This window comes from Solanum pennellii, chromosome 11 (assembly GCF_001406875.1).
Source record: "Solanum pennellii chromosome 11, SPENNV200".
NCBI lineage: Eukaryota > Viridiplantae > Streptophyta > Magnoliopsida > Solanales > Solanaceae > Solanum > Solanum pennellii.
The window spans coordinates 48,257,253-48,281,637 of record NC_028647.1 but is presented as its reverse complement, the minus strand read 5'-3'; the positions used below and the strand labels follow the sequence as shown (position 1 = coordinate 48,281,637).

Genomic DNA, 24,385 nt, shown 5'->3' with positions numbered 1-24,385 from the left:
AATCAGTAAGGGAAAAGCATTCACAAAAGAAGATAATCAGAACAACGAAGGAATAAGTTAACCAGCATGCCATCATAACATTAATACATTAAAATCAAACTGAATATCCATCAACACAATGATAAGCCACACAAAAAAAAAGGACAACACAGGGGATGATTGTTTAACAGGCTAGGAAGAGGGGGGAGGATGAGACAGGGACTGGATGACAAGAGTGAGTCGTGCATTGGCAGCATCATTATCTTTGATAGCCTTTTCTTGCAAGGCAATAATCTTTGCCTTCAACTCAGCATTCTCTCTCTCCAGAGCTTGTACCACTAAAGAACCAGGTCCCTCACTCTGTGCAGTAAGCAGTTCTGCTTTGAGTACAACAATCTCAGCCTCTTTACCACTCAAACGCACAGTGAGCTCCTCAACCTCGTGCTTAAGCTGATCCTGATCTTTAATAAGTTGAGCTATCTTGCTCTTTGGATAGCCTCTTCCTTCAATGCACTCGCACTCAACCAAGGTACTCTCGGAGATAGTCTGTTTAACCGTCCCCATCCTTCCAGCACTGAGAGGAATGTGAAAATGTTTGAATACCTCTGTGAGGAAGTATCCATAGCCCATTCCATGCACACCTTTTCTCTCAATGACTGTTTTGTGGATATGCTCAAGCATTACGCCTGGGAGGTTCAGGGCTTCGAAGTTACACAACATCTCCATTACAAACAAGTCAGCAGCAGTTGCTACTGTCCTCTTTTCAGTGCGAGGAAGGAGAACTTTGTTGACGAACTCAAAGACCAACTGGTACTCACTCTTCATGATTTTCTTATAAATCCCAGCAATCTTGGTTGTGGGTGTCTTAGAAATCACAGAAGAAAACTCAGAAGAGCAAGTTTTGCCCAGTACAAACTGGGTCCCCTCTTTAGGCACCCTGAGAATTTTGCCCAACACATCCTCATCCAAAAATACAGCAATATCATTTACCCGTGTGAGGAGACTCCCATCTTCCCTGAATTGGACATTATAGTAAAATTCACGTACTTCTTCTTCATGGAGGATGGGGGATTTTCTGTTGACCAGGTGCAGCGAAGATTGGATCTCTACCATATCGTGAAGAGAATCCATGCCAGGAAGAGTTATGATTCCCATATCAAAAACTCTTCCTGCCAAGACTGCTTGGTTTCTCAGGCTGTCAACAACTTCCTGCATGTTGACACCTTCATCTTTCCTGGCTTGGGAACCAGGTCCCTGTGACCGCTTCCTCTTTCCCTCAGATCTCTTCCCTTTTGTCTTTATGGTATCAACCCTTTTTGCAACCTTTCCCTTTTTCTTTTCAGACCTTTTCTTCTTAGTTTTCTTTTCCTCTTCCTCACCAGACAACTCAACCACATTTGTCTCAGGTATTTTAAAATTGGCTACCTTGAAGGTTCTTGCACTTCTAACTGCAGCAGTAGAACGTGCATTTGCCTTCAAGGCATCAGCCATCAACTTTTGAGCGGCAGACCTAGTAGTAGGTCGTCTCCTAAGTGCCTCCTCTACAACCTTTTCCTTTCCTTTTCTAGATATCTCCTTTTCTCGTCTCTCAACCTTCCACGTTAAAGGTTCCTCCTCGCTTCCAGAGTCAAAGGAAGAAGAAGAGTACCTTCCTATATCAAGGGTTTTATCAAAAATAGGTTGGGTTGTTCTTACCTCGTCCCTTTCCAAGACTTCCGTTTGCTCCGCCATGGTTTCTTCCCGCATTCTAGCCAAGCTTTCGATCACTAATTCTTCACTCGCTGCCAATATGTTGGACTCAGAAGCTTTATGTTTGGGTAAATCTCCTTCAAAGAGATTGTCAGGCAACATGTCTTGAAACGGACCAGGTCTGGTAGGCACGACTGAACTGTTTAGATCTATGGCATAGAAGGGATTATCAGGAATGTCTTGTTGAGAACTGGAAGAGGGATTGAGTCTAGCCTGTGTAGTAGTTGGAGAGTAGAAGGCAAGAGGATCTATTTCACTAAGAGCATCTAACATCTGTTTGGAGGAAGATGAAGGAGAAGACATGTTTTTCACACGAGGAGATGGTTTCTTTGAACAGCGAAGAGAAGAAGAAGAAAACAAATTTTGCCTTTTGAGCTTTTGCTAAAACCCTTCGTGAACATGAAGAAAGTTAAGAGACAGATGAGGATTTCAAAAAGAAGTAAATGGGTTTTAAAAAGGCGTGAAAAGGTGCCAGGTCCGTGATTGGATGTGTCGTTTGGAAGAGAAACGATGGGACTAACAGTCAGAGTGACCGATGACTGACACGTGGCATTATCAACGGTCATATTTTTCAGTTTCAATTTAATGTATAAACGCTAACCTGAACAGGCACCAGGTACCATAGCACAGTTAAACCTCATTCCTCAGTTGTTCTAGTTGCTTCCCTTGCTAAGCAGGTCCTTACTGAGAGTATACCTACAAAAGGTACAAAAAGGATCTTGTTCAGATATTTAAATGTTTACACAAAGAATACCTGCACTGCAATTTTAGCCATCAAGGGAGTTCAACTGTTGAAAGCTAAGAACATCACTTAGAGATTAACATGCCCAACTTCAACCGATTTCTCTCAAATTGATCCTTGCTGAGAGCCTTGGTGAAGATGTCTGCAATTTGCTCCTCCGTTGGACAATATGTGAGCACAATATTTCCCTTCTCAACATTATCTCTCAAAAAGTGATGTCTTACATCAATATGTTTTGTTCTCTTATGATGGACTGGATTCTTTTCCATACTAACAGCACTAGTATTATCACACATAAGAGGAATTGCTTTGATGTGAATCCCAAAATCTTCTAAGTGTTGCCTGATCCACAGCAAATGAGAACAGCAGGCTGCAGCAGCTACATATTCAGCTTCAACAGTTGAAAGAGCCACAGAGTTCTGCTTCTTGGTACCCCAGGAGATAAGTGATGATCCAAGGAAATGAGCCATTCCAGAGGTACTCTTCCTGTCAACTTGATACCCAGCAAAATCATCATCTGTAAAACCAAGCAGGTCAAAAGTGTCACATGCTGAATAGAAGAGAACCAGGTCCCCTGTTTTCTTCAAGTATCTGAGAATACGTTTTACAGCCTTCAAGTGTGAATCACGAGGACATGCTTGAAATCTAGCACACATTCCAACACTATAAACAATGTCAGGCCTGCTAGCAGTCAGATACAACAAGGATCCAATGATTCCCCTGTACATTGTTTGATTCACAAGAGGATCAGATTCCTCTACTACAAGCTTGGAATTTGTTCCCATAGGAGTATCAATAGGTTTGGAATCAAACATATTGAATTTCTTCAGCAGCTCCTTAATGTACTTCTACTGACAAATTGAAATACCATTTGATGATTGCTTGATTTGCAGACCCAGGAAGAATGTTAATTCACCCATCATGCTCATTTCAAACTCCTTTCCCATTAATGATGAGAATTCTTCACACAAATATTCTGAAGTAGCTCCAAAAATTATGCCATCCACATAAACTTGAATGATAAGCAATTCTTGTTCTCTTTTTAATAAAAACAAAGTATTGTCTATCTTGCCTCTTTTGAAACCATTCTTCAGCAAGAACTTTGACAGCCTTTCATACCATGCTCTTGGAGCCTGCTTCAGACCATACAGTGCCTTATTCAATCTAAACACATGATCTGGTAGCTCTGCATCTTCAAAGCCAGGAGGTTGCTTGACAAGCACTTTCTCTTTGAGATCTCCATTCAGAAATGCACTCTTTACATCCATTTGATACAGCTTGAACCCCATGAATGCAGCAAAAGCTATTAAAATTCTAATAGCTTCCATTCTGGCAACAGGTGCAAAAGTCTCATCATAGTCTATTCCCTCTTCTTGATTGTATCCTTGCACCACCAACCTGGATTTATTTCTAGTAATCACTCCATTTTCATCAAGCTTGTTTCTGAAAACCCATCTAGTTCCTATTACTGTTGTGCCTTCAGGTCGAGGAACCAAGTACCATACCTTGCTTCTTTCAAACTGATGAAGTTCTTCTTGCATAGAATTGATCCAGTCTGCATCACCTAATGCTTCTTTTACATTCTTGGGCTCAATAGATGATATGAATGCTGAGAATGCAACTAGACTTCTTGTTTTAGATCTAGTATGAATTCCAGAATTCAAAGGAGAAATGAGATTATCAAGAGGATGTGATGAACTATGCTTCCATCCTGATCTTAGAGCAGACTGATTAAGCTGATCAGCATGTTCTTCTTCATCAACAATGACATCATTTTCTGGGGAATCTGATGTGCTCTGGCTGGAATTTTGAGTAGTACCAGGTACCATATCATCCTTTTCAACCTCAATAGCCTCTTCAGGTAGACTATGATTCTGCTCATCACAATCATTTTTCAGTTGTTGATTTGCATCAGCTTCACCTCCTTCAGTCTTCTTCGATTTGAACAGTTTCATCACATCATCATCATCATTTGATCCATCATTCTTCAAGCTTCCATCTTCATCAAATACAACATGAATGCTTTCTTCAATGCATTGAGTTCGTTTGTTGAATATTCTGTAAGCTTTGCTGGATGAAGAATATCCTACAAACACTCTTTCATCACTCCTAGGATCAAATTTTCCCAGATCATCCTTTCCATTATTCAGCACAAAACATCTGCATCCAAATGCTCTAAGATAGCTCAGCATAGGCTTTCTGTTGTTGAGCAGTTCATAGGGGGTCTTATTTAAAACAACTCTTATTAGACACCTGTTGGTAACATGACAGACTGTGTTAACAGCTTCAGCCCAGAAATTTTGAGGAAGATTTGATTCAATTATCATAGTTCTGGCAATGTTCACCAAGGTTCTATTTTTCCTTTCCACTACTCCATTTTGTTGAGGAGTTCTTGGAGCAGAAAAATTATGACTCGTACCATTCTCCATGCAGAATTTATCCAGTGTTGAGTTCTCAAACTCAGTACCATGATCAGATCGAATGCTGCAAATGACTTGATTCAATTTGGTTTGAACCATTTTGAAAAATACCACCAACTCTTCAGCTGTGTCTACCTTTGATCGCAAGAATCTTGTCCAAGTGTATCTAGAGTAATCATCAACAATCACCAAAATGTACTTCTTTCCATTTCTGCTTTGAACTTTCAAGGGTCCACACAAGTCCATATGAAGCAGCTCTAGTGTTCTTGAAGATGTTACTTCTTTTTTGGGCTTAAAGGATGATCTGATTTGTTTTCCTTTAACACAAGCTTCACAGATTTTATTTTCAGCAAACTTCAGCTTGGGCAGACCTCGGACCAGGTCCTTTGAAATCAGTTTGTTCAATAAAGATGAGCTTACATGCCCCAGCCTACGATGCCAAAGATCAGTATTCTCATTTTGAGCACTAAGGCATGTTAGGTCATCTCCATGAGACATTTCTAAGTTGGCCACATACATATTTTTATTTCTGTGTGCAGTGAGAATTACTTTGTTTGTAGTTAGACTCACCACAGTGCATTTCTCAGAAGTAAATTTGACTTCATTTCCTTTGTCACAGATTTGAGACACACTCAACAAGCTGTACTTCAACCCATCCACATGATACACATTGTCAATTGAATCTTCAAGAGATCTTCCTACTTTGCCAACTCCCAAAATGTACCCCTTCTTTCCGTCACCAAAAGAGACACCTCCTCCTTGAAGTGTCTTGAGTGAGAGGAAGTTTTTTACATCACCAGTCATATGCTTAGAGCATCCACTGTCCATATACCAGCACTGACTGTTTCTCCTCTCACTCACCTGCACCAAGAATCACTTGTTTAGCTTGGGAACCCATTTTAATTTGAGTTCCCAGAAGGCAGACAAAGGAGTGATTAGATTGTATTTAGTCCAATAGGGTAGATTTTGAAGCTTTCTAACAACGGACATGGGAGCAGGGATAGATTTTTTTCTTGAAAATCTGTGAGTTGAAACATGCTTTGGAGGACCAGGTCTCTCTTTTGGTAAATTTTGCCTTTCATCATAATTAGAGAGCCTTTCATATGAGTTTCTCCAGCTAGCACACTCACCTTTCAAATGTCCATTCTAACCACAATGTAGACGCAGCAGATTGTCAGACAGAAACACATACTTACTGTGAGGATTATAAGGAGGAGTGATGTTCAAACTTCCTAGTCCTTTCTTATTGAAATTACTCTGATTAGTTACATTTGACAGTAACTTTGAGGATTTTGTCCACTTAAGGGATTTTTCAAGTTCTTCCTTAAGTTTGACAATATCCTGTTCTAACTTGTTACTCTTTTCCAGCGACAGACCAAAATTTTTCTTAGAGTTTTTCAATTTTTCTTGAATTTCAGCTTGTAAACCATTTGACATTCCATTCAGTTTTTCAGCTTCTTCAGTAATCTAATTCAACTGGTTCTTAAGTTCAGAGTTATTTGACTCTAGAGACACCATTCTTGACATTTTCTCTTCAAGTTTAACTTTGTTTTCAGTTAAACTGTCAAGTTCAGCATTCATGGTGTCTCTTTCAGATGTTAACTCTATCACAGAATCAATCATGACTTTTGCCAATGTCCTCAATTTTTAAGAGAATATTTATCCAAGTCATTTTTCATATCAAGAAGAGTTACCTGGTTGTCCTCTTCTTCATTCTCTGTATGAGCCATGAGAGCAAACATTTCATTGAACACGGTTTCCTCCTCATGTACAGCCACCATAGACACATCTTTTGATTCATCAGGGTCTTTTGAATCACTTGAAGAATCACCCCATGCAGCAAGAGCCTTTTTGACCACCAAATCTGCAGCAGCTTTTCTATCTCTCTTACCGAGTACCAGGTCCCTTCTATTCTCTTTGTCACTTCTTGGTATATGATGTTTCTTGTTTTCATTCTTGAGCAAAGGACACTCTCTGATGAAGTGCCCAGCTTTTCCACACTTGTAGCATGTATGACCTTGAGTTGCATTTCGAGTACCATTTGTTCCTCTTTTATAAACTTTGTTTTTCCTCACGATTTTTTGGAATCTGCTGATGAGATATGCCATATCATCATCACTGGAATCTTCATCTGATTTTTATTTCAGCATCAATGACTTGTCCTTCTTGACTTCCTTCTTTGATGAATCATAATTCTGATTCATCTCATGTGTCTTCAGATTTCCAATCAAAGCATCCATAGTCAGCACCTTCAAATCTTTGGCTTCTGTGATGGCATCAACTTTGCTTTCCCAGGATTTTGGAAGAATTCGAAGTACTTTTCTGACTTGTTTGCTCATGATTATAGGTTCACCAAGACTTCGCAGCTCATTGGTAATGGAAGACAGTTTAGTGAACATGTCATGGATTGTTTCTCCATCCTTCATTTTGAAGTTCTCATATTGGGAGGTAAGCATGTCAATCTTTGATTTTTTGACTTGTTCAGTTCCTTCATGAGCAGTCTTCAAGCAGTCCCAAATTTCCTTAGCAGACTCACAGGCTGACACCCTATTAAACTCATCAGGTCCTATTCCACAGACAAGAAGAGTTTTAGCTTTGTAACCCTTTTCAATCTTTTTTCTATTAGCTTCGTCGTATTTCTGTCTAGGCTTTGGAACAAGATTAGTTTTCTCTCCATCCTTCTCTTTTATCATCAGAATAAACGGTCCATCCAGTATAATATCCCATAACTCGCTGTCTTCAGCCATGAGGTAATCGTGCATTCTAACTTTCCACCAACTGTAGAAGTTTCCATTGAAACGGGGAGGTCTTGTTGACGACTGACCTTCTTCAAGGTTAAGTGGAGCAGCCATTCTAGAGCAAATATCACTTCTTTGGTGTTAGCCAAATAGAAAGTGCCTGCTCTGATACCACTTGATAGAATATATGCCTTCACTTAACAAGTAATGGACCAGGTCCCTTACTACACTAATGAATAAAACCAGAAAGTTAAATGCAGTAAAATCAACACGATGATTTTACGTGGAAACCTCATTGCTTAAGGGAGTAAAACCACGACTTGTCTCACAGGATTTTTAATCGTTTTCACTAATCTTCAAAAGAAAAAGTAAAACACGATTACAACAAATGTGAGAAGAAGTTTTTAATCTCACGTTTAAGCAATAGTCTCTATTGCTTAATAAGCCTAAGTAGAAAACAATCTACCCACTAAGCTATCCCACCTGGACAACCTAGACTTTTAACACTACACACTGATTCCTTTATAGATTCAGGAATAGTTTACAGTTTAAGAACAAGAGAATGTATTCCTAAACAACTACACGAAAAGCTCCAGAGATTGCTGTTGTTCTTGGAATAATTCTGCCTTTGCTTACTAGCAGCCTTTGCAAATGTTCTTCAAGAGTTTTATCTCAAGTTGCAAAAACTACCAAAGATATTTAGGAAAGTGCCTTTTATATGGACAAGTCACTTTCCTTAGACTCTTTGCCATTGGTTGGAGAAGTCTTACTTTCTGACGCCATCGGGAAGTGTGCACCTACTTTCTGTACCGTCTCCAGCTGGCAGTCAATTGGCTCGTTGCTATGAGAGCCTGGTACCTCTACTAGGTCCCTGGGTTTGTTTCATCTGCAACACTCAAGTAAGAAACCTGGTACCTTTACAAGGTCCCTAAGTTTGTCAAATCATCAAAACTACAAGTAACAGTAACCCATTTCTTTCTTTTGAATGTTCCTTTTGACAACTAACCATAATTTATACCTTTCTACCTCTCCAACAGACTTGTAATTTACTTGTAAGTTCACCTACAACCAATTGTAGTTTTTTCTGTAGGTAACTCAACCAATTTGTAGTGTTTGTATCTCAACATACATTATTTCTATCCATTTTAATCCTTTAATTGTCTCAACATATGTAGCTGATTTTGTAAGAGAAGAACCTATAACAATAAATGCTTGATAAGACTCAAATAAGTGATCAAAACAACATACTCAGACATAGAAAAATTTACATTCTTATTGATCTTTAAGGAAACAAAATTCTTTATCCACACAGGTGGATGAACTCCTCTTTTAGGTATCTTTGTAACCACTCTTTCAAGATCCTCTTGGGACAGACCTGATTCAGAAGTATGACCATCCATCAGGTGGTTTTGTATAATGTCATGCTTATGGCTTATTGGCACAACTTCATCCTCAACTTCTTATTCATACTTCTGTGTCGTACTTTCCCAAAAACTTTCAGAGAAGACCTTAGATCACTATAACTTGTACTTATAATGTGACTTAATAATTCTGTACTCATATTATCAATAAATGGACCAATATTGTGAGATAACAAGTAAGTGAAAATAAATATAGATTTTTTGAATATTACATTCTTAATTATAAAAAGAAATATGTGAATACTAAATCAAGTAGATGTAACCCTTCTGAGTTTCTGAGTATCCCATATGTACTGATGCCTTTGACCTTGATGCTAGCTTATTAGTCTCTGACAGTATCTTAGCAAAGCATAAACAACCTAACACTCTTAGGTATGTTATCATTGGTCTTGTTCTACGAAACCTTTCTACTAGATATTTACCCCTAATTCCTATTAGGCATTTTATTTATCAAATATGTAACTATAATCAAACATTAATCCAATAGTATAAAGAAATATGACCGTAAAATCTCAAGGCTCTAGTCACTTCTGACATATGTATTTGTTCCCTTTCTGTCACTATATTCTACTGAGGAATTTAAGGATGAGGGAGGAGAAGCTAGAGTCTTGAAGAGGTTTGCAAGAAGGCTCTAGAATCTTCTAGTTTTGTGGAGAAGACTAGAGAATTCTCTAGAACACTTTAGATCATTATGGAAGAGTTTAGCATATTCTAGATAATGTGGAATTCTCTAGAATATGGACTAAAGTGTAGTTAGTAGAACGACTGTATAGTAAATTTTATTTACATTAAGGCCCTTAGGATGTAGTATAAATAAGAGGGCCATTTCATTTGTAAATCATCCAACAAACCAACAAAGTTGTAAGCAAAGCTCTCAAGCTAATACAAGTCCTCTCTTCCAAAGTATTTCTTTGTCTTTCTTTATATTCTCTTAGCGTTCCGAGTTAAAGGCTTACTTGAGTTTACAAGATCGTGAAAGAATCGTGAGTAAACCATCAAGTGCCGCACGGAGTCTTAGCAAATACTCTAAGTCCGTGACAAAGTGGTACCAGAGCAGGTTGATCGTAAGAGAATGGCCAACGAAGGAGACATAAACGGCGCCAACACCAGCAACGTCCGCATGGATGGAGGTAAGAAGAACCGAAAGGTGAAGAAAAATCAGAAGGGTAACGAAGAGATGCTGCCCGAGATCGCACCGAGTGAGGCGCTAACATCTCATCCACCCTCGACTGTCGGGGCGAGTGACGAAGAAATAGGCGAGGATGCCATCGACGTTACTGCCGGAGAAGACTGGGTCGCAAGGGTAGAAGTGGCTAGAAGAGACGTGGAGATATTAGGCCAGCGCTTGAACGCGAGTGACAGCAAATTCAAGACCCTTGAAGACTTCACCCTCGAGGAGAACGACAACATCCGGCAGGAGTTAGAGGCACGCCAGCGGGCCGAGTTCGAGATGAAGGAGGCCATTACATCCTTGGAGTGTCGGCTTATGGACGCGCTCAGCATGATTGAGGCATTGAAGGCCGAAGTGAAAGAGCTCAAGGAAGAAAGGGAGGTTGGAGGATCGACATCACTTGACCGGGAAAGGGAGGCCAGAGTCGAGGCTCCCAAGCCACCTATGTTCAAAGGCGTCCGCGACGCGCAAGAGGTGGAGAATTTCCTATGGCACTTGGAGAACTACTTCAAGTGTAATCGGGTGCGAAGTGATGGGAACAAGATCAACATTGCAGTGTTGTATCTTTCGTAGATGGCCATGCTATGGTGGAGGCGTAAAGAGTCCGACATCAAGAGGGGGACGTGCACCATGAATACGTGGGAGGAATTCCGCGAAGAGTTCAAGAAGGCGTTCTTCCCCAACAACGTCATCTATGAGGCAAAGAACAAGTTTAGGGAGTTAAAACAAAAGGGCAGCATACGCGCATATGTGCGGGAGTTCACCACCCTTACGCTTCAGATTCCTAACCTCACAGATGAAGATATGTTGTTCCACTTCATGGATGGGCGGGAAAGTTGGGCCAGGACGGAGTTGGAGCGGCGACAGGTCAGGACTATTGATGAAGCCATCACACAGGCCGAAGCTTTGACAGACTTCAGGCAGGAGAAGTCTTATATTGCCGGAGGTGACGACGAAAGAGGTAGTCATGATAATGGTGGGGGAGATTGTGGCGAGGGCGAGGAACAACTTCCACAACCCAAGAGGCGAGGCGAGGCGAGGAGCAACGGCCTCACAGGCATGACACCTATAGGTCCAACGGCAAGAGGTCCGGTGATCATGGCAACACGATGAAGAAGACACAAGTTGCCAAGGGAGATGGTTGCTACATATGCGGTGGACCGCATGTTTATGCAAAGTGCTCTGAACTTAAGAACCTTGGTGCTATCCTCCGAGAGCGGAAGGAGAAGGAAGCACAAGAGGAAGATGAAGTCGAGGAGACTAAACAATTGGGCTTGATTAGTCTATGTGGAGCTGTCACCAAGCAACCACCAAAGCTGCCAAGGCAAGAGAAGCCGAGGCAAGAGGAGCAGAAGCATGCGGAACAGGGGCCGGCAAAGTCTAAGGCATGCTCTCAATACGTCGACATCAAGATCAATGGAAAATGTGCTCGTGCGTTGGTCGACACAGGTGCTGAGGTCAACCTCATGGCCAAGACAGCAGCAACGAGGTTGGGGTTGCAATATAGTCCAAGCAACGCCCAAATCAAGACGGTCAATGCACCACCAACTCCCGTAGATGGAGTTGCGCACGGAGTGAGCATCACGATAGGCAATTGGCAAGGTAAAACCAAATTCACCGTCGCGCCCTTAGATATCTTTGATACAATTCTTGGGCAGGAGTTCTTCCAGCAGTGCCATGCGGTGATCGATCCTTATCTCCAACGACTGATGATCATGGAGAAAGGAGGAACATGTATGGTTCCCATGGTGAAGGCACAAAAGACGGAAGGACAGATCCGGCTGACGGCCGTGAAGCTCGAGAGGGTCGACGAGAGAAAGAAGAAAACATCAACAGCCACCATTGCAAGTTTGGGAGAAGACAATGGTGCTGAAAAGTCCTTGCCACCGCGCTCGAAGAAGGTTCCAAGAAGGAACACTGCCGTGATGAAAGAGAAGCCGCCGAGGCAGTTGCCTCCTATGAAGGAGGAAGTTCGAAAGATCGGGTCGAGAGAGATCGGGCAACCGATGAGGAGGCTGCTCGAAGGAATTGATCGAGTGCGTTAACTGATGATCGCACGACAAAACTCGGACATCGATACAGCCGCAATGCGACGCGGTCGTCGCATCAATAGGTGGGGGAGAGTGTGATGTCCCGCCACTATTCTAGCCAGATTTCACGTCCAAATGGGGGAGGAGAAGCTAGAGTCTTGAAGAGGTTTGCAAGAAGGCTCTAGAATCTTCTAGTTTTATGGAGAAGACTAGAGAATTCCCTAGAATTCTCTAGAACACTTTAGATCATTATGGAAGAGTTTAGCATATTCTAGATAATGTGAAATTCTCTAGAATATGGACTAAAGTGTAGTTAGTAGAAGGACTTGTATAGTAAATTTTATTTACATTAAGGCCCTTAGGATGTAGTATAAATAGGAGGGCCATTTCATTTGTAAATCATCCAACAAACCAACCAAAGTTGTAAGCAAAGCTCTCAAGCTAATACAAGTCCTCTCTTCCAAAGTCTTTCTTTGTCTTTCTTCATATTCTCTTAGCATTCCGAGTTAAAGGCTTACTTGAGTTTAAAAGATCGTGAAAGAATCGTGAGTAAACCGTCAAGTGCCGCACGGAGTCTTAGCAAATACTCTAAGTCCGTGACAATAAACAACCTAACACTCTTAGGTATGTTATCATTGGTCTTGTTTTACGAAACCTTTCTACTAGATATTTACCCCTAATTCATATTAGGCATTTTATTTATCAAATATGTAACTACAATCAAACACAAATATGACCGTAAAATCTCAAGGCTCTAGTCACTTCTGACATATGTATTTGTTCCCTTTCTGTCACTATATTCTACTGAGGAATTTAAGGATGAGGCTTCTGATGAAATATGACTTTATCCTTTCACATATTTGTACATACAGAGTTAACAAACTCTGCCTCAGTATCAGGCCTGAACATATTGTAAAAGATATTGTAAAGACACACAAATATCTGACTTGCTTTTCAGAAAAAGAAAATCAAATCATTCTAGTAAAATAATTAATCATTTTAAGTAAGTATCTATTGCCAATAAAAGAAGGGTTATTACATGGTCCTCGAACATCAATTTGAACCAAATTAAAACATTCACTACTTTTAATGCTACTAACTGGAAAAATAGCTCTTGCCCACTTTTCATAAGGATATACACTACATCTTTTAAAGATGTATTAATAGTTTCAGTTCTTAATAGAAAATAACTTGTTCAACATGTAAGATGACATATGTCCTTTTTTTTAGTAAATGTAGCTGAGTGATATCCTTCTCTTCTACCGCACATGAAGTACGATGTTAACTGATTTTGAGAAAGATGATTGTGTAACAAGTACAAACCAACATTTTTTTTCTCAATCTCCCTCACCTTGTCAATATAAAGATCTCAAAACACACAAAAATATAGACAGAATATGACTAATCATCCTAACTCCTGAGCTACTAACAACATATTCTACTTGAATTCTATAATATGAAACACATTTATAATGACACTAGTCAGGTAAATACATCAAGATCTCATGTGTGTTACATTTGACACTTTACCATTAGATAAATATATTGATTTTCAAATTTTAAATTTTATCACAGACTCTTTTATGAGCATACCAATTTTGACACCATATGATATGTAACCCTTATATCTATATATAATTCATATTGCATTATTTTTCGACACTAATAAAACTTGACATGTTGCATTAGAATGAACTACATCATTTCTTATGTTCCCACAACTTTAATTTTGGTTAAGCATCTGCAATATTTGGTTATATTGTTCTTTAGTGAAGGCATAACATTGAAGTTGTCCAGCACATTTATCCACCTCTATGATGTTAGGTAGGGACTGATCAACCACTTGTTTTCTTAGATTATACTGACAATTGATGCTAAAATCGTAGTTAAATCCAGTAGCTGTATATTCTGCAAACATACCACCATATGACTTTTTCCTTGCACGAATTTGACTATTTGGTGCATTATAAGCAGCATTACCTACTCTATTCTACACCTTGTTTTTTAATTGAAATCTGGAGGATAACTAATTAATTTGTAACAGTAGTCTTTGATGTGACTTTTGTATCTACATAACTCACTAATAATATCAAAAATTTCTTAAACTTATACTTCCTTGTCCACTATAGGAACCACTAGTATTTGAATACATCACCAAAAGATCAACACCACTTGAACTTACTGAATTCATATCCATATGTGTACTACTGGAGGCACACCTTTGACACTCATCACTAACTATCATAACATGTACTGTAAAGAGAATATGAATCGTTGTTTGAATACAAAACTTGTTCATCCCCATCACAAATTAATAAAACTTTTACCTATTTAATTAATCAACAAAACTTCCTGACCTTACGTAGTTGCAATCGGAAGATAATTTAGTTATCAAACTCATCTAATAAGTTGTTTTGTAATAGACAATCATATAATCAGTGTCTTGTTACAGAGCTGCAATTTCTTTATGTAAACTAAAAGTTTTTGATCCATCTATACGATCAAACTTTTCTTTTTAAATCACTCAAAACATACTGAGCACGAGAAACAAAAGCTACACCTCTTGGCATGCTCTTGGGCACAGAATTCAGAAGACATGAGAGAACTATAACATTAACCCTTTCTTATTGACCCCTTATTTCTAAACTTACAACACTTTAGGTACATGATTCATTTATTAATTCAATTTTATTTAATCAAGTAGAACCAACTTAATTAATCTGCTCCATAATTTATTGTTCTCAGTACCAAGAAGATGGAATGAGATAAGATTAATACAACTCACAATAGAAGGACTTAAGAATAATTGATTATTATAATCTATATTTGGACCCATATGCACGACAGGTGTCACATTCTTAGGATGTCCATTGTTGCTGAACTCAGTCGCATGACCACCATTGTTTATTTCTTGAGCCATTTCGTTTGCTACAAAAATACTACTTGTTCCTATTTTTGCTATTTTTCTTCTTTAACTTGTACTGCAGAAGCTTTGTATATTTTAGACTATGATCTTCATAATTCAAGATTTGAATGAACTTAACTTTGAACTACACATACTTTGATCGAGGGCTCTGATACCATGAATTTTTTTTATGAAAACTCATAAATGCACAGAAAAATGCAAAGATTACAAAATGAGACCAAGCTAGGAGAATCTAACCTTGAAGTACTTAGACTTTGATCGAGGGCTCTGATACCATGAAGAATTTTATGAAAACGCATAAATACATATAAAAATACAAAGATTACAAAATGAGAACAAGTTAGGAGAATCTAACATTGAACTACTCAAACTTTGATCGAGGGTCTGATACCATGAAGCTTTTTATGAAAATTCATAAATGCGCAAAAAAATACAAAGATTACAAACTGAAAACAAGTTAGGAGAAAAAGAAAACTTCATTAATTTCAACAAGTTATATATCTACACACATTTTACTCTTTGTATCTTTTCTTGATCTCAACAAACTTAACCAACTATGGGTTCCTAACTAATAATTATTTTTGAACTAACTTCTAGCAGATATAAAGTTAAGTGTGTTACTTGAACTCTCTCAACATTTTTCTCCTTCAAAATCAACTCCTCTTTCTCAACCCTACTAAAGCCTACATGCAAGCGCTATAACACCGCCTGTAGTGATATACTGTTTGCTATGACAGACTGACCTCAGTCCGAATCGATTCAAATTCCTAAATTTTATCTTATATCAAAATTTTAAATTGAAAACGTATTTCAAGAGTTTTTCGAACTCCGCACGAAGTATATTTTGAATAATGGCAAATTAGGTCGTTATAACTTATAAGTCAAACTCACAAATTTAAAATATTCAACTTATGACTTTTACATATTCTTATTATTTTAGCTTAAAATCAAGTACTGATAAATATTCTTTTTTTTTACCCACATACTCTAAAAGTGTTTTAAAAGTTATTTTAGCTTAAAAATATTTAAAGGAAGTCAATTCAAACAAGCTCTAAGGAGTCGTTTGACGCGATCGATAATTTATCGCAGGATAAATTTTGAGTATATTTTAATCCCATGAGTGATTAAAAAGTTTAGATACTTATTCCATAATTAATTATTAAGATTAGGATAAATTATCAATCTCTACCTTTAGGTGAAACATTAATTTGGAATATGACTATTGTGCATGACTTTGGTAAAAAATAATTGTATGTTAATTTATTTAATCATAAATTGTATGTTAATTTATTTAATCATAAATTGTATGTTAATCAAACGACCCCAAAAGTTTTAAATATATATATATATGTATAGGTGGTGTCATAATTTGGTAAAAGTCTTGTGGTACCTTAATTGTGCTCCCTGTAATTAGAGGAAGGAAAATTGTAAAAAGACATATATTTGACATGTTTAAAATCATCAGCCCATCTCCTTTGAGTAAAGACATTTAGCAAGTGGCCAATAAAGTCAAACTACAATTATTTTGTGCCAAGTCATTATCTCTACTTAAAATCTACTTGAAGGAAAGAGCCAATCACAAATTTTCAACCATTTCTATAATAAAAGGATTTATTATCTCGGACTCCCATGAATTGCCAGGGAGTTAGATATTTAAAGATAGTATTAATCAAAAGGTAATTGTTAATCTAATGTTATTTTTCTGTTTCACACCTGGTGTTGGAGTTTATATTAGAGCTTTGTTTAGATTTAAATTTTATTTTGCAGGACTCATTTGGGAGTGACACTCCCAATTGAATTTTCTCCATACCCAAGGCTTGAACCCGACATTTTTTATTTTTTCGACAGGATCCATTTGGGAGTGACATTCCCAATTGGATTTTCTCCATACCAAGGCTCTAATTCGAGACTTCTAAATAACGTTATTCTTTAATTTGATTCTAAATTCTTTTTTTAAAAAAAAATTAAAATAAATAGAGATAGTATTATTTTGAATTTAGAGTAATTGGAAATCCTATTTTAAGAAAGGATAATTTTGAAAAAAATAATATTTTCTTTATTTTTTTAAAATCATTTATTTTGAACCGTAAAAAGGGTGTTAAATAGTTTATGGGAAAAGGGTCTGATGTATCCCTCAACTTTATTATTTGGAGCTGATATACCCCTCGTTATAAAAGTGGCTCATTCATGCCCTTACCGTTATACAAACGGCTCACATATACCCCTGCCGTTACAAAATGGCTCACATATACCCTTCATTTAACGGAAGTTAAAAAATTAGTTTTAAATTTATATTTATTACTTCTAATTTTAAAAAAAAATTATTTAGGGGTATATATGATTCTTCTATCAAAGTTCAAAGTATATTTTAATTTTTCTCATACATAAATTATTTTTTGACTTCTTTTATTATAATTGTTTGAGTTTCTTATTCTTTTTTTGTTTTTTTCTTACATTCCTTAATTTAAAGAAAAAAAATAAACTACTTTTTTGTGTGTATTGTAATTTAATTTCGTATTCGAAGAAAAAATTTGGTCATCTACAATAAGTTTTACAAGAATATTAGTGAAACATAAATAAATTTGATTATAAAAATAATAATTATAAATTAGTCATTGAAACAAAAAAAAGTCAAAAAAAACATGTTTGACGAGGAGTAAATTTACTCATATGGGATTATATTTTTTAGAAAAAAAAAATAAACATTTAGATTAAAATTATTATTTTTTCATTTCCGTGAGAGGAAAAGGGTATATGTGAGCCATTTGTTTACAAGTAGGGGTATATATGAGTCACTTTCATAACAAGGGGTATATCAGCTCTAAATGACAAAGTTGAGGGGTATATCAGACCCTTTTCCAATAGTTTATTTATATTACGCATTTCCTATTAATTTATGTAGACTTATGTTAGATTTGTCTATTTGATTTGAAATACTCTCTCCATTTTATTTTACTTGTCCATTTCAATAAATTAAGAGATTTTTATTATTTTTTGCCTTCTCATAATACCTTTAGTATTAAATAACTTCATAAAATAGTTATATCAAATTTAGAGTTCCAAAATATTGTTACTAAAATGAATTTAATAAAATACATTTTTTGTTTAAAAAATTGATTAAAGATTTCTTTATCAGATCAGCAAGGGCCAAAGAGATACAAAATTAAGGGAGTCCAAGGATCTCATCTAAGCACTAATAATTAATTTAAATTTTTGCATTCATTTTTGTCATAGGTTGGTACCCACCAAATTTCACAGGTTTTATTGGCAAGCAATAAACCTCATATATAATAATATAATCAATACTTTCCAAGCTAGCTAACAGTACTGCAGGACCTAATTTTCACATAGTAGAATTAATTTGATCACAGGGTACATCTGGAACAATGTCAATATCTCTCTCTTGATTTTTGAACACACCAAACTAAAAGAAACAAATAGATTATGGTGTCAATTATATTTAAGATATTTTATCTAATTATATAATAAAATTCTTTCATATGTCTCTTAAATAGTTAAATTAATGAGAAGCTTTCACATATAGCCACTTAAAAATAACCCAATTACTCTCCATAGCTATAGTTTGATAATTTCAATTCGTAGCTACATGTTATATGAAGAAGAGAAACGAGAGAGACTGAAAGAGGAGAGAGGAGAGAGAGGGGGAGAGAGGTGAATTGTATATGTATATTGGTTAGATAATTGTATATTATACATATGTTTGTATATATGGCAAGCGAGATTGGGAGATGGAGGAGAGAGGCGAGCGATACTATGAGAGGGAGGAGAGAGGCGAGCGAGACTGGGAGAGGGAGGAGAGAAGCGAGCGAGAGAGGGAAGAGAGTGGGAGAGATTTGAATTGTATATGTATATAATTGTATATTATACATATGCATTTGTATATATGACAAGCGAGATTGGGAGAGGGAGGAGAGGGGCGAGCGAGATTGGGAGAGGGAGGAGAGCGGCGAGCGAGATTGGGAGAGGGAGGAGAGCGGCGAGCGAGAAAGGGAGAGAGTGGGAGAGAGGTGAATTATATATGTATATAGGTTAAATAATTATATATTGGACATATGTATTTGTATATTCTGGCATTATATATATACAAACGTGACTAATTATACAAACTCAAAGTCAACTCACGTAATTAATGTATAGTTTTAGTCGCGAATGATATTTATAATAAATTATAGTTATAATGAGTAATTAAATAATATAAATTTGTTTAACCGCGTAATTTTTTTAAATTAATCCGAGAAACTTTACTCTTTCAAATTGATTAAATTACTAGGCACGTCTTAACAGTCCAGACTAAAGGTTAAGTAGCTTTATGAAATAGTGATTCAACAAAAATATTATAGTTAACATTTTAAAATGACATGCATATATTTATTGTTATTATTATTAATACAGCTAAGCCAAGTAAATAAGTGTGCTCTACAATAAAGTCAAATTAATTTTGTTAGCAAGTTAGCACGATTTTTTTAATTTAAAGAGAAACACGTGTTCATATCAAATTTTGTCTACTATGAATATTTACCCTACAAGTTGCCATACTTGAAATATTTGTTAGCCCATTTCTTTTTCTTTATACAAATTAAATTATGATTTGGTAACCAAGTAGATCTCATAGATTTGGCACTAATATAATTCCCACTAAATCTTATTCTTTTGAATACATAATAATTTCCAATCTATAATGAAATTCTTTCAAGTTGATCGGAGTTTAAGATATAAAAACATGATAAATGACAAAATGATTATAAAACTTTGAGATGTTAGGAACGCCAGTTCTGGAATGGGTCTATCGTATGATTCAGATTTAGTTGAAGCTTCAATGTATGTGGATATCGGACATCGAGTGAGAAATTGGATAATAATAATACTCTTTCAATTCGATATTAGCTGGTCAATTAATTAAAAATAGTTACTCCATATTAATTGTCCACCTTATTAAAATTATTTTTTTTTATAGTACCTATACAATTAGTTCTTTTTTAAATTGTTTATATTTATTTATAGAATTTCGAATAAATTTTTGAAAGAGATAAATTCGTAAAATTATCTTATTAATTATATTTTTTAATATACGTATAAAAAGAAAAATAACCAATTAATATTAGACCAGGTAATAATAAGACTCGAGAGAAAAGGATCGTAATGATATTTTCTAATAGTTGAAAATGTGGATGATGTTGTGGGAAATAAATAGAATAATTTCCACGGCCGGTGTATCTGAATATATATTATTTCAACTTAGAATATTCAAAATTCTTTATATTATTTTAAATATATTCATGATGAAAGATATTTAGTTTATTTATTTATTTTAATAAAAATAACATACTCGTGAAGCATGACACAAATATAAAAATATTGTATGATTTTTATAATCCAATTATTTTCATAAAGACAAGGTTTTCTCCTTTCTCAAGAAAAAATGTGGGGTTTAAATTATTAATTTGATGTACAATCCTGTGAAACTTAGAGACTACTCAAAATTTGATGTGTCAGGTAGGAGATCTTATCCATGTTTGTATAAACAAAAAAAAAATATTTGAGGATATTTTTAACAAAAAAGTAATAGTATTAGATGAATTTAATCAAAGAATATTATATTTATAGATATGCAACATCAAAATTATTTTTGTAATATAAACAGAAGACAAATAAAGAAATATGAATATGTGGCGACGGATATAATGACCGAAATAAATATAATAATATACTCGTGAAATAATAAAAGAAAAATGAATTAGTTTTTTTTTTTTAATTTTCAATTTCTTAAAGTTTACTCTTTGTCAAACAATTATTATTTAAGTGGGACTCATATACAATAGCGTATGGTGAAATATAATCACAATATAACAACTAGGAATGAAGTGGAGATCTTATCCATATTTAATATTTATTGTTTTTACGAAACAAATTGGAAACAAATTTTTTATCTTTGAAAATGTAAGCTTGACTTAATTGCTTGGATTTAACTGATTGATGTATAGTAAGTATATTGCAGTTTTTCTTTATTTTAGCAAGGTACATTAGACACAAGTGGGGTGAATTGTGTCCTTTTGTTATTTTGCTAGTTAAAATAATGGGAAACTTTTTAAGAATAATTATAATTTGGGTTTAATTAGAGATGTGTAGTTGCAGTTTGTTAATTTATGAATTATAGTTATATTTTAGCGGAGGAGATCGATAGGGCGTGTAAAAATCGAATCGATTAATAAGTTAAATTGAGAAAATATTATTAATTTATTTTTATTGGATTATTATATTAATGAGATTTTTAATGATTTTATTAAAAAATCGGGTTATCGATTCGATTTTAATTTTCAATTTGGATTTTTTAGGTAAATCGATAATCCAATAAGCGGTAGTAATATTGAATAGTAAATAAATTTTAGCACCTTATTAGTTACTGACTTTGACCTTTAGCATCCAAGTCACACTTCACGTTGACTTTTGAGTTTACAATTTCACATTATATAAAATGTCGAAACTTAAAGTAAGAATCATATTCCTCTAAATTTCCCTTTGTGTTGCACTTTGTATAGTACTTTTCATGTTAGTTATTACTCTCTCCATTTCACAAAGATGACCTGGTTTGACTTTGCACGGAGCTTAAGAATTTAAAGAAGACTTTTGAATCTTGTGGTCCTAAATTAAAGTTAGATCAAATGTACAAAATTACCCTTTGATCTTGTGGCTCAAACATGCCACGTGGAAAACTAAAATTAAAATGTTACTTAAAAAACGAAAGAGGTCATTCTTTTTAAACAAACATAAAAAGGAAAGGAGATCATTCTTTTTTTGCAACGGAGGGGTATTGTTTTTATTTTATGAGTGTGTTGTAAAGTTACATTATTATCTTGTCGCGTCAAATTATTGGAGAAATCATATATTTGTTGTAAAACTTAAGAACAAAAGAATAATATAAAGATGAAGACAAGAAGAATATAAGATAAGAAAACAATATGAGATAACTTTCTTTCTTTCAAGTTTTCACTCAATCTTCAAGTGTATACAATATGAACCCTTATGCCTCTATTTATAGTGAAACATAAAAGCATACAATGGAGGAGGTTATAAAAGTGAAATGTTACAAGAATAATGGTTACAAAGTTGAAGGTTGTAAAGGTTATAGTTATCTTCATAATGGAAGAAAGTAATGGAGATAATGGGTGAGTAACTTCTTGGTGTAGTGGACATCCATACTATAATATTTTAAAACACCCCTCCTTGGATGTCCATAGATAATGTGACTCGTTAAAACCTTAGTAGGAAAAAAACCATGTGAGAAAAAATCTCAGTGAAGGATAAAGAGTACACACATCTTTTAATACGCTTGAACGTTGCCTCGTTAAAAACCTTTCTAGAGAAACTCATTTGGGACAAAAGAATGGTTAAGGAAAAAAGTACAACACATATTTTTCTCCCCCCAATAAAAACTTTACTTGATATCTCAGAGACTATGCATTCCAATCTTATATTACAATTTCTCAAATATTGATGTTGACAATCCTTAGTGAATAAGTTTACAAGATTATCACTTGAATGGGCCTTTGAAAATCTATCTAACCATTTTGTTAAAGATCATATGTGAAAAAGACTTTTGGTGAAATATACTTTGTCCGATCTCTTTTGATTGTATCCTCACTTCAATTGAGCTATATATTATTTTCGTATATATTGGCTGAAATATCCTTTGTCATAGAAAAATCACATATTTTCTTAATATGATAGATCATGATTCCAACCAAACATACACTCGACTTACTTCATAGATCTATATTATTTCTGCATGATTTGACGAAGTAGTTACCAATGTTTGTTAATGCCAAGATAATGTTGTGCCTCCATATGAAAACAAATAGCTCATTTGCGATTGAGTTTTATGTAGATCAAAGAAACATTCTACACATACATAATCAAATCATTTCTGACTCATGAGAGATTGATCAATTTTATTGAAGCTAGTCTCTTTTTCTCAAAGAAAATCACACATCTTCTAGCATTTGCATAACCAACAATCTGCAAGTGCACCAATTACACTAATACATGACATTTTAAATCATTTTCATGAGGTTGAAAAGACTCTTTCTTTGTGTTAAGCAATCTCAAAATCATTGGGTACTCAATGGAATTGCTTTAAGACCTTTTAAATCCTTTAAGGATTTTCATATAACCTTAATCGTCTAGTTAGACGTAATGATCATTCATTATGCATAGTTAAGTATTTCATCTATTGTCAGACTAAAACAAACATCCATTACTGGAGAATATATCTCCATTTAATAATGTTAGGATTTTTGCGAAAACCCTTTATTTTCAAAGGCACAAACTTCTCTCTATATCTTGCGATTATGCTTTCGCACAATGATTCATTTGTACCACACTGACATTATATATTGATCCATGATTTATAAGATCAAAAACATCACTTTTCTAAGTGAAACAAAATATACTTGAATAGTGTCAATCATTCATCTGCCCACACTATATGACATATTCGAATTTTAGATCCTCGTAATTATTTATAGCATTAAGTGCTACTTCATATCAAATATACCATCAACGACCATTTTGATATCGATTTCAGTACGACAGAACTTATCGAGATCTCTTCATTTTTCATCATTTTCAGGTACCTGAATTTTCGCCAAGGTTTTATAAAATGTTATGTCATAACTCTCTTTCAAAGCACTTACCTCATTAACAATGACTATTTTGATAATTTGCTCCTTTCCTTTCTCAAGGAGTTTTACATGTGGAATCGATTGGTTTATCACGCTTCTGGCGTACTATAGACTCTGTCCTTCAAGGACTATTTATTGGAGCATTTGCAACTTAATTAAAATATTGAGTCAGCAAATACAATTGGCAAATTACTTGCAATATTTTGAAAATGAATTATCTCTTGAACTTCAAGTTCACATTTTTTTAAACAAGGATCTACATAATTCACCTCACACATAATTTCAGCTGCTACACATATCTCCCCCTAATGTAGGAAATCTAACATTCAGCCTCAACCACATTTGGGGATCCATCTTTGTGCGTGATGGGGCAATAAAATCATATCTGCATACATCAAAATTTTAGATGGAAATTATTTGGTTCCTGACACTGAACCAATTGTGTTGAGAGAACCTTGTTAACTTGATGCATACATGTTAAATAAACTTGTCTCATACCAAATTTTATTT

The 24,385-nt window shown here is 35.3% G+C and overlaps 1 protein-coding gene across 1 annotated transcript; it reads left to right on the top strand.

Annotated features, from left to right (window-relative positions):
* The first annotated feature begins 11,329 nt into the window (after positions 1 to 11,329).
* On the top strand, positions 11,330 to 12,265 carry LOC114074750 (protein DNA-DAMAGE INDUCIBLE 1-like). Its single transcript, XM_027912730.1, has one exon. The coding sequence runs from the start codon at positions 11,330 to 11,332 to the stop codon at positions 12,263 to 12,265; it is 936 nt and encodes a 311-aa protein (XP_027768531.1).
* Positions 12,266 to 24,385: the final 12,120 nt, after the last annotated feature.